This window comes from Bombus vosnesenskii, unplaced genomic scaffold, assembly GCF_011952255.1.
Source record: "Bombus vosnesenskii isolate JDL3184/JDL3185 unplaced genomic scaffold, Bvos_JDL3184-5_v1.1 scf7180000014621, whole genome shotgun sequence".
Classification (NCBI taxonomy): Eukaryota; Metazoa; Arthropoda; class Insecta; order Hymenoptera; family Apidae; genus Bombus; species Bombus vosnesenskii.
Window position 1 is genome coordinate 588891 of NW_022883555.1, and position 17674 is coordinate 606564.

General features: G+C 35.4%; 2 protein-coding genes across 5 annotated transcripts in view; both read left to right on the plus strand.

Moving 5' to 3' along the window:
* Nucleotides 1–4588, plus strand: part of LOC117240345 (protein GDAP2 homolog) — a 69679-nt gene extending 65091 nt beyond the window's left edge. For all 3 annotated transcript variants that reach the window (XM_033506349.1, XM_033506351.1, XM_033506350.1), the window contains exon 12: nt 371–4588. In XM_033506349.1, the coding sequence (XP_033362240.1) occupies nt 371–433 (63 nt within the window). In that variant the 3' untranslated portion in view covers nt 434–4588. The remainder of the gene's footprint in view (nt 1–370) is intronic.
* A 1116-nt stretch (nt 4589–5704) lies between these two features.
* On the plus strand, nt 5705–15247 carry LOC117240347 (2-acylglycerol O-acyltransferase 1-like). Of its 2 annotated transcripts, none has more exons than XM_033506353.1 (6): nt 5705–5941; nt 11175–11466; nt 12074–12348; nt 12747–12933; nt 13602–13801; nt 13967–15247. In XM_033506353.1, the coding sequence occupies exons 2-6, from the start codon at nt 11240–11242 to the stop codon at nt 14122–14124; spliced, it is 1047 nt and encodes a 348-aa protein (XP_033362244.1). In that variant the 5' UTR covers nt 5705–5941; nt 11175–11239; the 3' UTR covers nt 14125–15247. The 2 variants fall into 2 exon arrangements, with proteins under 2 accessions (XP_033362244.1, XP_033362245.1); XM_033506354.1 differs by having other exon boundaries at nt 11178–11466.
* The last annotated feature ends 2427 nt before the right edge of the window (nt 15248–17674 follow it).

Sequence of the window (17674 nt, forward strand, 5' to 3'; positions counted from 1 at the left end):
AATAGTTTATCATAGCGCTAAAAATGTATCAATTTCTTCAAACTTTACAAGATTGAAAGATATAGATGTGAAAGAAGATGTGTTAGAATAACAAAAATATCATAATGAAGAAAAAAAAATAGTTTATCATAGTGCTAAAAATGTATCAATTTCTTCAAACTTTACAAGATTGAAAGATATAGATGTGAAAGAAGATGTGTTAGAATAACAAAAATATTAACAAAATTCTTTGAATTATTTTTGATACTCACAATGTTAAAAGAAGAGACGTTACAGTTAAAGATCACCATGGACCGCAATTTTTTTCTATGAAAAAATACATATTAAGAAGATAATTCCCAATTACACTAAGAATTATGAAATATTGCAGATAAACGGCATGAGGTACTACCAGCCGGATCCAATCTCGTCGTCACCTTCGACGTCCACGTAACTCTCCGACCCGGCCTCCCAGCCAGCGAAGCACTGGACAGAACGAAGCTGTCGGATCGACCGTTCCGCTCGATAGTATGGTGTCCGTAATGACACGCGCGTGTTCCCTCGTGTACCGACCACCGTATATCGCTTCCACCAGTTCGGCACTATCACGTTCTAAGGAAATCTGCCAAAGGAGGCGAGTTGCTGATCGATCAGAGACAGTCGGTTCCTCAAAAGCGGCAAAAGTGCCTGGTGATGGACGGGAAACGTCGAAGACTTTGGAAGATGAAGAATGGTCGGTGCTTCGCACGACAGTTATTTCCCGATTGATCGCTGAAGAATCAAGAAACCACTGCCCATCTGTCTGTTTCTCGCTACGAGTCGCATGCTCTTTGCTGGAGGAAAAGAGATTTCTTCCGGCTCTTTAGGTTTCCTATGAAGAACGTTTGGCCGTACATTGACCGATACTGGACTATATCGAAAAAATTAACACTCGAGAGACACCATGAAATCAATGAAATCGAAGATCGAGGGAGAATCAGGAAATTGCTATTCGCGTGCTGCGCGGATATCGGCTGCCAAAACACCAATAATCAGTATTCTCGTCGTCGTTGTTACGATGGAACGTGGGATCTTGTTGTTCTTATAAATAGGTAGCTATTGTCCGGTTTTAGAATCAGAAAAGGAGCATTGTTGGTGGATATATGAGGAAAAGGGCGTCGACGACGAACCATAGAATTAAATGACGGCTTAATATGAAAACTGTCGATTGCTTTTTTGTTATTTTCTTATCCGTCGTTGTACAGCAAAAAGTGTCTATTCGATTATTGTACATCGTATTTTATTATGTCACGTCGTTGGTGAATGAGTCGCGGGTCGCTGGCACGCGGTATTTTCGATATATGTAGAAAAAGAAAATCATGAAGAGAATGGTATATAACATTGCAACTTCTCGGCTGACAGGATGTAAAGAACGGCAGGTTCTTCCCGTGGCGCTACGGCTTCGGTTCTTTAGCGTGGATCGTTTAATCCAACGTGTAGGACTGATTAACGTTAAGTGCTCGTTCAGTACGTACTTCGGGTTTGTCCACGATGGGTCAATTTAGTGTCGTCTTAAGATCGTTCATTTCCATATTGTAATCTTCTAATGAAATGAAACGAACCCCAATGACGCCTAGTCGATTCATATTCGACGTGAATGAGAATGCCAGAAAAATTCAATGGCTGAGCGCCGAGGTCGTACTCGCGGTTCAATTCTAGATTAGATGAAGCAATAAACTCTAAAAGCTTTCTCGCGATCTATATACATATGTATAGCGTGTTCAGTTCAAATATAAACACACTATTTTACATCTAATTATTAAAATCTATAAACAAATTTTTCATATGAAAGTTGATTTGATGGGAGAAATTTAATTTGAAACTTAAATTATCTTCTGAATGTTTCAAATATTATTCAGTGTTCTACGTTAAATCGAATAACTTTCATCTAAAAAATTTGTTCACATTTTTTAACAGTTATAAAATTAATAGCATGTATATATATATATATATATATATAAATCGGATGTACTTCATACACATATGTATATATTTCGTGAAACCGGATCGTTATACTCGTTGTTAAGCATTTTTAGGAGCTCGAAGTGGCGAAACAAAATGTTGACGATATCGCGTTCGTAGACCACGTCGATTAGCCCATTTTTCTCGCGCCGTTTCACTCTCCTAAGGGTTTACTCGAATCAGAATCATTCAGCAACCCCCTCAAAAAAAGAACAAGAATTATTGGCTCGTAGTGAATGAACGAACTAAGAATAATGGGTTATAATTGACCGTACCTCCGAGTCAGAGATGTGTGTATACGTTATAATTTTATTATTATTAATTCCAAATATAGTTCAAGGATGCTTGATCGTTGAGATGTCTTTTTATTACTTTTTATTGTGTTGATGATGTTCATTGACGTTAGAATAGTGTTAGAATAGAGTTTCATTGAAACAAACGTGAAATGAGAGTATCCTTTCATCCCAATAAAAGATCAGTTTACTTGCTCGTTATTCTGCGACGAAAATGGTGTTTTCAAAAACTCATTTCACATTATCCAAGCTTTTTATTTCGATGTTATTGAATAAGAGACACGTACTTGAATTTTTTTCTATTTCTTATATCATTAAGTATTATATTACAAGCATATCACGATTCATTTGCATTGGTAAAACCATTTTGATAGGTCTGCGTATATGAATTTCCTGCACAGCATGCACAACATGCTACTGACGTAACTTCTCTGAACGTCTTGATACTCTTCTATAAATAATTTCGCTTCAAGGAACCGTATCATGTAATCAGCTCTTTTTAAAATCTTCCACGAACATTCTGCAAGGATTTGACTGCTTTGTAGACCACTTTTATGATTGATTTAAATACTTCATAAGCCTTCACTCACCTCGTTTTTTTTTTTATCTATAAAACATGAGATACTCGTTACGGTCATTAAAGAGTCCATATCTTATCTTCTCGAAAAATAATTCCTGAAGTTTCCACAATAATTTCTACGATACACGTACATTTCCATGATATTCGGTCCGTGTCTCTGTTCCAAGCTTTTTCGATTTAAAAATTGCGTACACGGGACACGAGTGGACCTGAGCGTGACATGAAATCTTAAGTCAACCGTTTGGTCTATCGACCGTGTCACGTGACGATTCTTTTCGACGATTTGCGTTGAACGACCTCACTGTCCGTCCCTGACAATCGTTTATAGTAAGTAGCCAAGCGTCGCGCAACGTGTCGTCCAAACATCCTCGTTGCCATTTGTTGTTTTTGAAAAAGAGAGATACTTATCGATTGTTGAGTACGGTTTGGACGATCAGACGTTGCTCTTGTTACGGCCATGTGAACATGTTGAAGCAGAGAGTTGATTCGTACGTTGATGTCGTAGATAAGGCGAAGATTCGTGACAATATGCAATTACTGCGTGCTTAGCGGAGGCTGAGATTCTATCCGAAGCTCTTTAAAGTCCTAATCTAGTCAAATATCGAGGTCAAGTACGATTAGAAACTAAACCCAATTAAAAAAATTGATTTTAATACCAAAGATAATTTGCAAACGATGTGCGTAAACTACTGTAGTGAACATTTAAATTTTCTACCTAGGATGGGTGCTAAAAGAACGATAATCGGAAATGACCTTGAAATCTCGATCACGATCTTCAAGAATTTCTTTTAAAAAAATTTCTTGAAAAGAAAACACGAGAATACAAATGAACATTGAATTATAGATTTTTGCTTCTTTGATCGACTGTAATAGGACTTTAAAAGAGACATTCGAGCATTAGGCTTTACGCTTAAAAGATAATCTACGGCTTGGAAAAAAGAAAAAAAGAAAAAAATAAAGAAACTAAATCGAAGCCGCCCGCTGTTCCCTCGCTTTTAGGGGCTGCGAAATGGAAACGGCCAGACCGAACGAGAAGAGCTTGCAAAACTATGTGCGGTAAAACTAGGCGTTTTCGATCGGTGCTGCTGTACACCTTAGAATCCCGAGATTCACGTTTACTTTCCGAACTTTTCTGGTTATGCACAACCATAAAGCATTGTGATCGATGCCTCGTTTCGCGATCGAACGCACTCGATTGTGAGTCATTAACCAAATGAAGCTCAGAGTAAATTAAAAAGATAGTAACTGATTGAATCCTGTCTAAAAATACACGTTGAAAATGTGAAATGGAGAATTTTTTTTATATATGTATAGGAACCTCCGTTAAAAAGGAAACTAGGTTTCTTGATTAAAAATCTGTTATAAAATTGTTAAAAAAGGGAAATGGATTCAAAGTGATATTTTCCTGAAAGAGTTACGCGAATAATAAAAAGAAATAATTTTCATGTTTTTTCTGGTTTCATGTTGTTTCATCTGGTTTTTTCACAGAATCAAAGTCTACGATAAGATCGCCACGTGGATCATCGAGATAACTTAGAAGAGATATTGTTCTATCAATTGTGCTGAAATTTATTGTTAACTGCGTTTCACTAATCGCAAATTTAACTAATTAAACCGCAATTATAAAATTAATCGTTGAACGCAGTCAGCGTTATTAAAGGTGAATTTTATATGAGGGAAAATATATATTAAGATTGTCAATCGTTTAACCGATGTATTCTTTCCTGAAAAAAAACAAAGAAGAAAAGAAGGTAAATTATAATGTCAATCGATTTACACGCAATTTCGTGCGAATTTCTACTTGGCTGTTGTTCTTCCTTTCGCAGAATGAAATATCGTCGACGAAGGAGAATGAAAACACAAACTTTATGTTTTTTAGGTGAAAGTTTTTTACAAGAAACGAAGATCAACCCGGTAAGAAACAAGATCGGAAGCTTCGGAAACTACACGTGCATTATTGTGTGTATACGTCGTACGCATTACGATATACCGGTTAAACTAATTGTAATTGTTGTCGCGATGGTAATAGATTCTAATTAATCGAGGTATATTTTTCTCTCGGTGCCGATGCACGGCCTGTAACAGGTGCACACCTTGCCCTTTCGTCTCTTTTTTTATAGATCGAGCAATAAACGTCTTGTTTCAACAGAAGAACTGTTTTATTTACTTCCGGACCACGTGACGAGGAGTTTATCTTTTTCAGTGGAGGTGCAAAAGGGGAAAAAGAAGGGGGAGATATGGAGTACGATTATCTTATCGCTGAAGATATTTATGCCGCACAAGTAGGAAATTAGTGCTTTAATTTAAAATAATTTGAAACATTGGAGTATAACATTGAACGACAGCTTTGTATTTCTTCTTCGAAAAATTCACCCACGCATAGATGTCCACATCTTGCAGGAAATTGCTTCACCTACGAATTATCATCATAAGTATTACACTTTTAATACTTCTTACATTTTTATCTATCATGTATATAAACATTATGTGCACTCTCCCATTCAAAATTTCTCACAAATGCATAAACATCCTTGGCCCACATATCATAAATATGAAAGCTAAATCTATTTCTTCTCCTAACACGTTGAAATCCATAGTTTGTTGTAGACGCCCATTATTCACCTTTCCTACCTACCTGCACCGTCCAGTCGTCCCTTCAGCTAGATCCACGGATTATCGATCCAGAGAAGGTCAGTACCAAACCGCATCAGACGAGACAGCATCAACTCTCAATAGCGCGTTCCTAGAGAGAAAGAACGACAGACCCTTCTCCTTTCTCGTCATTGATTCCACTGCTAGGATGCCTGCGTGGCTACCGAGGGGCGTGCGTTTACACTCGCGGCGCTCAGCCAGTGAACAACGTGACGCCGAGCCGAGCATTTCGTCGCGTGCATTCACCTTCTTGCATTCGTCCTGCTCAGCTCATCTTAACTGTGCTCCCGTTGTGAAAGTTTCGACACAAAACGAACACTGTCAAACGAAATCAGAGTGCGACAAGACTGTGCCAATACAGGAAATCACCGGCTCCGCAAATAGAAAGAGGCTATTTGGCGGTCACTGCTAGATCTTAGTAGGAAACGACACTCACGTACGTCTTTTGGCTGTCTATTTTTGTGATTCAGTGAGACGGAGGATTTTACGTCTTCTTTCAGATTTATTGATTTTTTTCTGTTTCAATAGCGAAAAGCTTCAGAAAAGATACGATTGACACAGAGCGAGAGTGATCGATACAGAGGTTTTTATTTAAAAAAAAAACTGCGAGTGATTTTGAAGTTTAATAGAGTAGAATCAGGATGCTTCTAAATATCCAAATACATCGGTGTATGTTGTCATAAGAGTCTGGAAATTTATGATAAAATCTTTTGAGTAACACGGTGTCATTCACAGTTTCCCATTGTCGTGTGGATCTTGAAAGAATGATTGATGAATTTTCTACATTTTCAATGAGCGTGTCGTATACGAGATGTTTAATTTATGAGTAATACAAAATTCAATGGCGAGTTTTGTATTTGACGAATGTATATTACCTTTATTTTAATGAATGGCGATGATGTTGAAAAATTAGTTATTGGTTAAAAGTTAGAGTCTGAAGTTGATACTTTTCAGTATCAATGTATCAATGATTAATTAGATCTGTTGAGAGTCTTCTTTCAACTCCGTTAATTTTTTGAATTGTATGTGAAGTATATAAGTGGGCATGAATGATGAGCTACGAGACTTTTGTAATGTAATACATTCTGATTGTATCAGTGAATGGTGATAATGTTCTGAAGTTGATTAGTGGAGGAAAATTTAAAATGAACAGTGGATGCTTTTGATTAATTTTAACGTCGACAGAAGTGCTTTTGATGAGTGCAGCAACTTTTCAAGCGAACTAGCATGAGACTAGGTCGAGTCATTTGTTGGAGATTTCACGTCGTCGTTTGTTAATGATTCTGATTACTTCCTCATTGCCGTGTGGATAGGTATAAAGGATAGTTGAGCATCAAGAAAATTACTGCACGAGAATTCTATAAAATTCTTTGCACCCACTTGTCAAAACAAACAATATCTGTAAACAAAATTCCTCTCTCTTAAAGTTGTTCTTTCCGGAAAATTTAATTCACCATCTTATACAATATTCATATAGTTGATGCAAATTTATGTCATTTAAAAAGTATGATTTCTAATGTACTTTCTTCGTATAATTATACATTTTGTCAAATTATTTTAATTGCTTTGCTTTCTGTATGTCTCTTAATCTACACATAGACAAAGACTTGACAATTTCTTCGAATTTAACAATTTAGGAACTATCTACTGTTGTGAAATATCTAATATATGTCTAACAATTATCTAACAATCATCCAGCGATGACAATACACCTCATTAAAAATTAGTTGTTTCTCCCCGCATTTATATGCATTTTAAAATTCAGGAAACTTTTGAAACAAAATACCTGAGGAAATCTTGTTAATTTCTTAGATACACGACCCAGTGATTATACTGGTAAATACCTCCACTTCTTTTTGTACAATTCCATTCTCTATTCGATATACTCTTCATTATCTCAGCTCTATTCTTTGTTCGATAAATCGTACAGTCAATCAACTGGACTCTAGACAAGTTGTGAACATGTTGATCGTTCTTTAAGAAGTAGGAAACGAGTCTGAGTAATGAGTTCTTCCGATTTCTCTTCGAACAAATAAATATCGCTTGACCAACAATCCTTGAAAGTTAAGCTCTATTTGAATTTCAGATGAGTAACGATTGCACGAGCGAATGTTGACGTTTGATCGAATATACGAGTGGCATGAAAATATTTGGAAGACCATTGCCCTCGTTTCATTTAATTCCTGACAAGATACCTGAGCGCGTAAACAAAAGTATTGGAGTTTTAAGTAGAAACTTTTATCTCTTGAATTGATGATCCGAAAATTATTATAATGGCACCGATCTAAAGATATAGAAACTCTAAGATGAGACGGATATTTATAAAAAAATATGACGAAATGGTCTAAGAAAATTAGTTCGCGATGGCTATAAATTACATATTTGTCACAACGTCACGACAGTAAAAAAAGAAACCTCATCGAATCATTTTCAATGATCATCGTTCTATAATCTAATCGTATGTGAGAAAGAAATAAACAAAGGTCTATAACAATGTATTCTTATATAATTCTTGATATTCTGTAATTCAGTGATTCTCAATTCCACGAAATCCTTAGACACGCAACGTTTTATATTATCCGAATAAATAATATTCAGTATATATATTTACTTATGTAAGAAATGTAAGAAATGCGCAGAGAAGATTTGAAAATAATATAACAAAATAGAAAGGGATAGTTCAACACGTATGTTCTTCTTACACGTCAATCGAAGATATCTTCTGTTTTTTCGTTGACCTCACGATCCACTCACACGTACACATAGAGTCGTCCCTGCTAGGAACTAAAGCCTCGCGTCGCAATTTCGATATCGGTATCGGCATCGACAATTCCAAGACTCTGCACTTTTGGCGTGGTTATATTTCATTCCTGCATTTATTTATAATGGGCTTCTCACCTTCAAATTTGAAAATTGTTAATGGACAGTCGATGAGCGTTTTAAATATAGCTACATACCTTGGCACATTAAGGATTTCAATTTTGAGTTAATTGTTGGGATTATTTAAGGAGGATCCGTGACAAAGAAAAGGTTACGAATCGCTGCTCTAAATCATTCATCTTACCAACAGGTCACGCATTTTGCTCTCAACACAACGGAGTTAGATACCGGTTCAATTTGTTCAATGCTGGTTATTACTATACTACTATTCACGGTATTGAGAAAACTAATTCAGCTATATCATCATCAGTGATGAATCGTCAGGTGATCATAATTGGATTAAATATAATTTTTAAGCGACGCCAATTACCATTATCATTAAAGCGAAAATCGATAATTAACGACCCTTAGTCGATGAACATTAATATGTTAAGATCGATCAAAGATTGGACGTAATCTGATCGTGGTAATTCCATGCGCTCCAAAAGAAAGAGTTTTCATATATTATGTAGATTCTTTCGTATCGGTATAATGATTTCCGGAAGAAAACACGTATGAGTCTGAGAAGTCACGAAACCAAACTGATTGATTCTATTTTTGTCTATTTTCCAATCCCATTGCCCAGGAACGTAGTTACTAACCAGAACTTGTTAGAAAATATATAAACCACGGAAGCTGAGTAGCGCACCGAAACTCCAACGTGAATTTTAAAGACTAACATTTATAATATCGTCATTTTTCTGACTTTGTAAGTTATGAAATTGAAATGTGTGTCTCCTGACTAGTTCATATATCACTTTTTTGTATAGAGAAGCAAAATTATTTGTCGGTTAGCATTATTAGACTGCACGTGACATGTCTATCATATATCCTTGAAGTTTAATTAATTCTGACGAACTTCGTTCTTTAGGTGCTTGCATCGTCTGTTCTGCGTGATGAAGACCAAACTAAAAATTTCATATTATAATGTTATTTGTATTATAGAAAACTTTAAATATTAGATTCCTTCAAGGAAAGCAAGATACTTGTAGAAATCTGGGACAATGTTTAACTTTTCAGTTACCTATTTATATTCGTCTGTATATTGCGTTCGCTATTAAAGAAAAATCTATCGTGAAAGAACACATCAGGAGCACTATAATTTCGTAATATTTATATTCCAATAAAACTACTTAACTGCCTTCGTCAAAGAAAATATGAGTAATTCTAATCGATGAAAAACGAGAATATTGAAAGTATGATAATGGCTACATTATAACATATGCCATTACATAATAATAAATGTATAATTTAATACGAATTACATAATGGCAGTGCTATAAATGAATAATACGTCGATTTTGTAATGGTATGGAGAAACAAGTTATGAGAACAGATTTAATTAGCTGTGTTTTAATACGGTGCTTCGAGATAGAATAAGATATTCTTACTTCTGAGTGTGTTTAGTTAGTTAAAATTATGCGAAGGCTTTCCTATCATTTATATTTGCCATTGAAAATTAACCAGAAGCTATCTCACATTTTGTAATCGGTATTATTATGATTGATCTTATGCTCGATTCCTTACAATCCAAATTTTAAATGAACTTCAATTGCTTTCACGTTCTATAAAGTAATCAGAACATTTAGAAAGTAAAAAAGGATGCTCTAACTATAGCGAACGATTCGTGCAACCGCAGGAAGTCTCTTTTGTTTCTATGCTCCTTAACTTTCATAAGCTAACATTAACAAGACTAAAGTCGAAATATTTTTTAAACTAATCGGCTTTAGACAATCAATAGCTTCTATTTCCCATATTTTTGTTTTTGCAGAATATTCCAAATAACTTGATAATTCATTTTACATTTACATCGTTGCACTTACGAAAAAATTGAAATTATAAACAAGAAATAGGTTCCCTATATCATTTATCTCCACCCTCCCGAACATTCTTATTTAACTTCAGTGAAACTAAAGATACGATTTGTTTGAGTTGTATAAATCATCCACGCTATAGAATCGACCTACTTCGAAACAATGGAAGGAGACATACTTACTCCACTCCAACGAGTCGATTCTATTTCTTTTCTCGTACGTAGCTTTTATAAATAATCCAATTGCATTGCTCGAAGGGCACGCGAGTGATGTGCGGTTATCTCGACCAGGGCACGTATCCCCGTAATTTTTCTCGTGTCTAGCGTGAAGTTTACTCGTTTGAGTACCGTTAGAACCCACATCGGCTACGGCACAGCCGGAGGAGAATGGTTTCGGGCGTAAAATTTGATGATGATGCTGACTTGCCACAGGAACTCGAGGTCAATGACTTTCTAAATGTAACTCTATGCAGGACAAATACGTTAATATTACTTATGTCCATCGTGTACTGAATTTCTATTTTTAGAGTATTGTGACAACCACCTGACACATTAAATTTCATTAAGTGTTTCAAAACAAACAGGTTTTTTGGTTCACTTTGATGTCTAGAGAACAGCTTATCCGAATTAAAGATTTTGTTATTAATGATATCAATGATGAAATGTAGAATTTGATGTCTTTGTCCCGCTTATTTTAGACTTTTGATCATTCGTTGGCGATAATGATGGTTATCTTAACATTTGGATATACATACGTGTAATCGTTCCAATTAATTTTACGAATACGATTCTCCTTCAAATTTTTAATCATCGTTCGTTTTTACTTGTTATTACTCCAATTCTTTCGTCTCCACTTAGCTCGTATTTGTTGTACAATTTGATAATAACTTGATATGACGATTTATAATAACAATATTACGAATTGGTTTATTATTAGCAGGCCCAAAGGAGAATCGCCGAATTGATGCTACTGTAATAAGAGGAGGAACTGAGAGAAAAACGATGGAGATTCTGGGAGTGAAATTCGCTCCGTTAAACGTTCCATTAAATCGAAGATTAGAAACGCTTTCAGCCGCGCTTTGGATCCTAATTTTCGCATTTGGAAATTTCGCGGGATATATTCTCACCGCCTATTTTCTTTTCTTCACCCAAACCATGCGCTACTTCATATTGCTTTACTTCATCTGGATGTATTACGATTGGAACAAGTTCGATGTAGGCAAAATACGGTAAGTTCGAAACATTTATTTACTTATGTATTTATTTTATTTGCAAGCTTCAGCCCTATGTTACAAAATGAACAAAAGGAACTACATTTTTAAATGTAGAAGTAAAGGAATAAATACTGAAACTAACGTAATATAATAACTTGTTAAGAGTTACATTACTGCAAAGCTTGCCGATGAACATGTAGAAAGAACCAAAGAAGAATTTAAGTTGGCTAGAAATACCATTACATATCTGCGACATCTTTTAAAAAAATTTATATTAAAATCTTATCATTTGATAAATTTGATTTAGATTACTAATCGATAATATACCTTCGCCTTATATAAACGAATAAATAAGGAGCGAAACGCGATTTGATACTCACGCTGAATAAGAATCATACAAAAAATTAATTCGATTCAGTTACATGGAATGATTAGCGTTTTACTTCTTCGATTAGATAAAACGTCATTTACATTGGAGATACATGTTAATAAGTTTTATCCATAATATATGCTGTTTCAAGCGAACTATATGCGGCGAAAATTTCATTTGAATATTGAACCCGTTTATTTATATAATCATCGACGGAGATGGGACTTAACGAGTTGGATTTCTGTACTACAGGCGGAAAGTCCTGCAGTGGATGAGAAGCTGCGCGTGGAGCCGACACTTCTGTAACTACTTTCCTATAAAATTAGTGAAAACCACTGACTTGGATCCGAACAAGTTGTATTTATTCTGTAGTTTTCCACACGGGGTCCTATCGTCAGGAGTTTATGGCGCATTCGGAACAGATATCATCGGCTGTAGAGAACTTTTCCCGGGTGTCGAATTTAGAGTCGTCGTACTGAACCAACACTTTAAAGCGCCGCTTTTCCGCGAGTATTGTCGCGTCAACTGTACGTATCATTTATTACTTTTTATTTGACCATCATATATAAATAGCTGTTGCAGTTACATATCTCATGTAACAAAAAGACGTAGGATGAACGACACTTCATAATTGAAATGTTTTAGACTGTTTTTATGATGTACCTAGTATACAAATATTAATATACGCATATGCTATTGCCGGATAATTTCTGTTATTTGTCAAATAACAAAGTATTAAATCACTGTAGCAAGCAATAATATATAGCACCGATATTCTTTCTTTATCTCCAGAAACATTTCTTAAATCGTCATTCCACGAAATGTAGTAGATTTCTTTTTGAATTTATCCGGCTTCTGCAATTTTATATTTTTATAATTTTATACTTCGCCATCAATGATTTACTATGGTTTAATTAAAATGTAGGCGCTCTTGGAAGCAGTTCAGAAATCTTGACACAGCAACTATCAACGAGACCTCCGCCACCATACACCGGAAAGGCGACAGTTCTGATCGTCGGTGGAGCGGCAGAAGCATTCGAATGTAAGCCGGGCACTTATCGCATCCTAATAAAAAGGAGGAAAGGCTTCGTAAAGCTCGCGCTGAAAAATGGGTTAGAATTATCATTGTTTTCGTTGATTCGAATCATAAGCTCATGAGAAAATGAAACAATAGAAACCTTGTTTGTCTGAATGTTGAAACCCTACGCAAATGTAATTCCCCCCGCATAAAGTATACTCGCCTTTAACCTTTAACTTATTAAAATTTTTATCAGTATGCATAAATTAATTGAGTCTCGACGAAACGAATCGCTAATTCACAATGAAATTAACCCTCAGCTGACATCTGTGGATTAAAATAGATAATTTTACTTTATATTCTATGGTTCGCGTGATAAGTGTTATTAACGAACTTAATCGCATAAAGTAGAAGACTACGATAAAGACTCAATAAAATCCACTGTACAGTTGTGTATCACGAATCCAATTTTTTGATCGTTAAACTGCCGATTTTTATGCAAATTCCTATTTTTATAAATCTAATCAAACAACTACATAGAGATTTATTTCATCCACCGTATGTTATATTTTCGGTATTTTGTATATTTTTGTACATTGTGTGACGCTGCACATTTTTGCAACTTTAAATTCTCTCTAAACGCATAGAATACCGCGGTACAACGATAAGCACTATGACTCAACAATCGACTGAGCGTTTGAGGGTTAACCACGGTATGACAATTAAAATATCGTTGAAACTCATGGAATTCGTATATTTCAGAAACCCTCTGGTTCCTGTCTGTTCATTCGGAGAAACGGACGTATACGATCAATTGACCTGGCCAGATGGCTCATACATGAAGAGACTACAGGAGTACATTCGTAAGAAAATCGGTATAGCGCCGATTCTACTGGTTGGTCGAGGATTCTTCCAGTACTCTTTCGGTCTTATCCCTCGACGGAAGCCAATTACTGTCGTTGGCAAGTATTCAAAGCTGAGAAATATCTTGCTCTATAATACTATAACCTTTCAAGTAATATAATTTTACGGAGGAGACGTTGGTGTTTGGAATACGTTTGAAAATTTTTATTTTCTCATTGAGGAAATTCCAAGCTTCTTTAATGCTAATTAATTTTTTTTCACAGTCGGCAGTCCGATGGAGTTACCAAAGATAGAAGAACCAACGAGAGAACAAGTCGAGGAATATCACGAGAAATTCGTCAAGCACCTGGTGAACTTTTTCGAGAACGAGAAACACAAGTACATCGAAAACGCGGATTCGGTGCATCTTGAGTTCGTATAGTCATATCACGAAATAATCATCATTTACAACGGACCCGCGCAGTGAAGGACCAAGAAATTGCTCAATTATAAACGTACAACGTGTATTTATGTATTAAATAAGTTTTAAGATGTGAAATAGTTGAGCAGAAAATGGACAATTGTTAGGCGATGTAGTCAATTCGATAATTACGTGTCTTAAGAACTCTGCATAGAAAAGAACCAATAGAATTATGGTATTATGAATAAGGACCGAAGAGCTATACAGTATGTCCAGTTTAAATGTACGCACGTTACCATACCTTCAGTTGTTAGAAATAGGAATAAACTTTTGTATGAAGGTTTTATTGTCGAAGAAAACTGTCCAAATTTTGTTTAATCTGTTTCTTTGAACCCGTCGTTTAATTCATCATCGAATGAAATAACTTTTATACGAAGAGTACGTTTGCATTTTTAATAGTTGAAGAAACAATAGCATTCAGATGTATGTATTTAAACTGAACATATTCCATAAACAATTATACTTTTTCCATATGTAATTATACTTTTACATGGGAACATATATATTTCGTGAGATGCTGTTGTTAAGAATTTTTAGGATCTCGCAATGCCGAAGCAGAATATTGTAGATATTACATTTGTAAGCAACATAAATTGATCTACTTGTCACGCATTGTTCCACCCTGTTAAGGTTTTAAGTTCTAATCAGAAGATATTAAAAACGTTCTTAGCGAGCACTTCTCTTCGATGATTGCTTGTACGAAGGCAGGGATTTTAAGAATCATTGATATTACAATAATTGTACATATGCATAAAGCAGATAACAGAGGATATAAATTAGAATAGTTGCTATCTGCTCTGTGCATGTGATTTGGTGACAAACCTGTAGTGTCTACTTTTTTGTAATATTCATAGAATCTTACGTGACTTCTAAAACGCCTTATTTCTTTGGGCTTCTAGGAAGATATACATAAATGCAATAGAAAAATACGTTTTCACGAGGTGACAAATAATCACACACGTAGCATGTAAGCCTCGTAATTGTCAGTAAGCAAAAAATGACTGCGATCTTTCGCAGTATGGCTGATAAACATATGTACAAACATATTTGTTGATAAAATGAAATGGACCATTTCTTGTATATATAGCAACCTTTGTTACAAACAAAACTGAGTCTTTTATACAAAACATTTATTGTTAGAAATTGTTAAAAAGATTCATACAAATTGTTATGCACTACAATGCGTTACAGTATGTGCACCTATTAGTGGTTAAATTAATTGAAGTTGTCGCGATGATAATACAGTAAATACGAATAATTAATCGTGGTATATTTTTCTTTCGGTATCGGTGCACTCTATTAGATGCACACCTGTCCCTTTCGTCCGTTTCCCTTTATTTTTATATGTATATACATATATCGTGCTATAAACATATTGCCTGAACAGAAGAATTGTCTGATACGCTTCTAGTACACGCGACGAACAGTTTGACCATTTTACTGGTGATATGAAAGGAAAAAAGGGAAAGATATGGAGTACGATTATCTTATTGATAAAGATACTTCTATTCTACTGACGCCTAAAACTGGTGATTTACTTCTGAACAATTATTTTTGTTTAATTAGTGTCTTTGAATAATTATGCCGATAGAATGTGACGTTGCAAGACACTCTTATGAGGCAATTACTAATGGAAAATATTTCCTATTAAATACTGTGCAGAAGTTTCAATGGAGAATTTTATGGAATTTTTTGATTACAAGACATTCGGGAGATTTTACCAGATTGTTACAATAACAAGTATGAGTAACAACAGTACAGTACAGATGAAGCACGGAAGCTTCTATTCGTCAGAAAGTGGAATGTCAAAAGATCGTAATCCTTATACGTATTCCTTCTTAAATCCACATGTTTTACTTTCCCTATTTTGTTTCTTGTCCTTAATTTAACTAAAAAAATTCATAATATCGGCAATGGAACAATTGATACCGCTGTTATTAGCTTAAGAGATCCTTGTCTTTCTTTTCGCATTTCTTTCATGAAAAATTGAACCACGCAGAAATGTTCATATTTTGCAGAAAATTGCTCTACCTATTAATTATCATAATAAGTATTACACTTTTAATACTTCCTCCATTTTTATCTATCACGTAGATAAACATTGCGTGCACTCTCCCATCCACAAATTCCGATAAACGCATACACATTCTCAGTCCACTTATCATAAATATGAGAGCTAAATCTAGTAATCCTTAAAATCATTTTCCCAACTCTTCCGTCCATAGTGTGTTACAGACGCCCATTACTCACCCTTTGCAACTACCACGGCCCAGTCGTTCGATCAGTTGGATCAACGGATTATCGATCGATCGGATCGATCGGGACTAAACTGCATCAGACTAGCTGGCATCACTTTTCAACATCTCATTCTTACAGAGGAAGAAAGACGGAGCCTTCTCCTTTCACGTCATTAATTCACCCCTTTTCAAGAAATGCTGCTTAGCTACCGAGAAACACGTGATTGCGTTCGTGAACTCTTGCAAACGCCGCTCAGAGTAAACAGCGTTACGCCGAGCCACGAATTTCGTCGCGAGCATTTATCTTCTTTCCGTCCTGCCCTGTGTTCGCTATTTCAACAGTGTTCTCGCGGTGGAAGTCTGTCTCTAGTATCACAACGCATCATAACTGTGTCGTGAACGAGAATCACCGAATTCGCAAATAGGCAGAGACTATTTGGCCGTCACTGATAAATCGTACTAAGAAACGACGCTCAGGTACGTTCCTTCATAATCTAGTTTTTGGATTCGGTGGAACGGAGAATCTTACGTATTCTTGTCGTTTCATTGACTTTTTCAAATACATTCAAACAAAATGTGATTTGGGGCAGTCGAAGAGATTCTTTGATTTAAAGAAACCGTGAGTAACTTTGAACATTAACATAAAGGAAATCGGATACTTCTGAATATTAAAATACCTTGGTAGCTTGTAAACATTAAAATACATTGGTGTGGCTGTAGCTACTTCTCCTGAAAACAAAAAAAATAAAATAAAATCTTGCATCGCCCATTCCGTTCGCCAGATTTAGCACCGTGTGATTATTTTTTGGCGTTGCGACTTTATATAATAACGCAAGGAAAACGTTATAGCGATATTGAAGATATTCGGATGGTTGATGATGAATCTTCAAAGACATTACATAAAAGGAGGTGCAAAGATTATCCGATGCATTAGCTAACAGTGCAATTCATTATAAAATCGCAGAAGGAACGTGATTCAAATAAAATAAAACATTTCCCCCAAAGCTATGCCACTGATCTGTCGTTACAAATGTTCGGAACTAAAAATTCTGTTATTTGTGATAGCAATGACGAAATATAGAATTTGATATCTTTATTCTGCTTATTTCGGGCTTTTGATCATTCGTTGGCGATAATGATCCGTTTCATTATTTTATCATTTGGATATACATACATGTAATCGTTTCTATTAATGCTACGAGTACGATTCTCTTTCAAATTTTAATCATCGTTCGTGTTTACTTCTTTCACTCCAATTCTTTCGTTTCCAATTC

Coding starts and splice junctions, on each gene's coding strand:
- LOC117240347 (XM_033506353.1), top strand. CDS start 11,240: ATGGAGATTCTGGGAGTGAAATTCGCTCCGTTAAACGTTCCATTAAAT. Junction 12,349..12,746: donor CGAGTATTGTCGCGTCAACT/GTACGTATCATT, acceptor ATTAAAATGTAG/GCGCTCTTGGAAGCAGTTCA. Junction 12,934..13,601: donor AAGCTCGCGCTGAAAAATGG/GTTAGAATTATC, acceptor CGTATATTTCAG/AAACCCTCTGGTTCCTGTCT.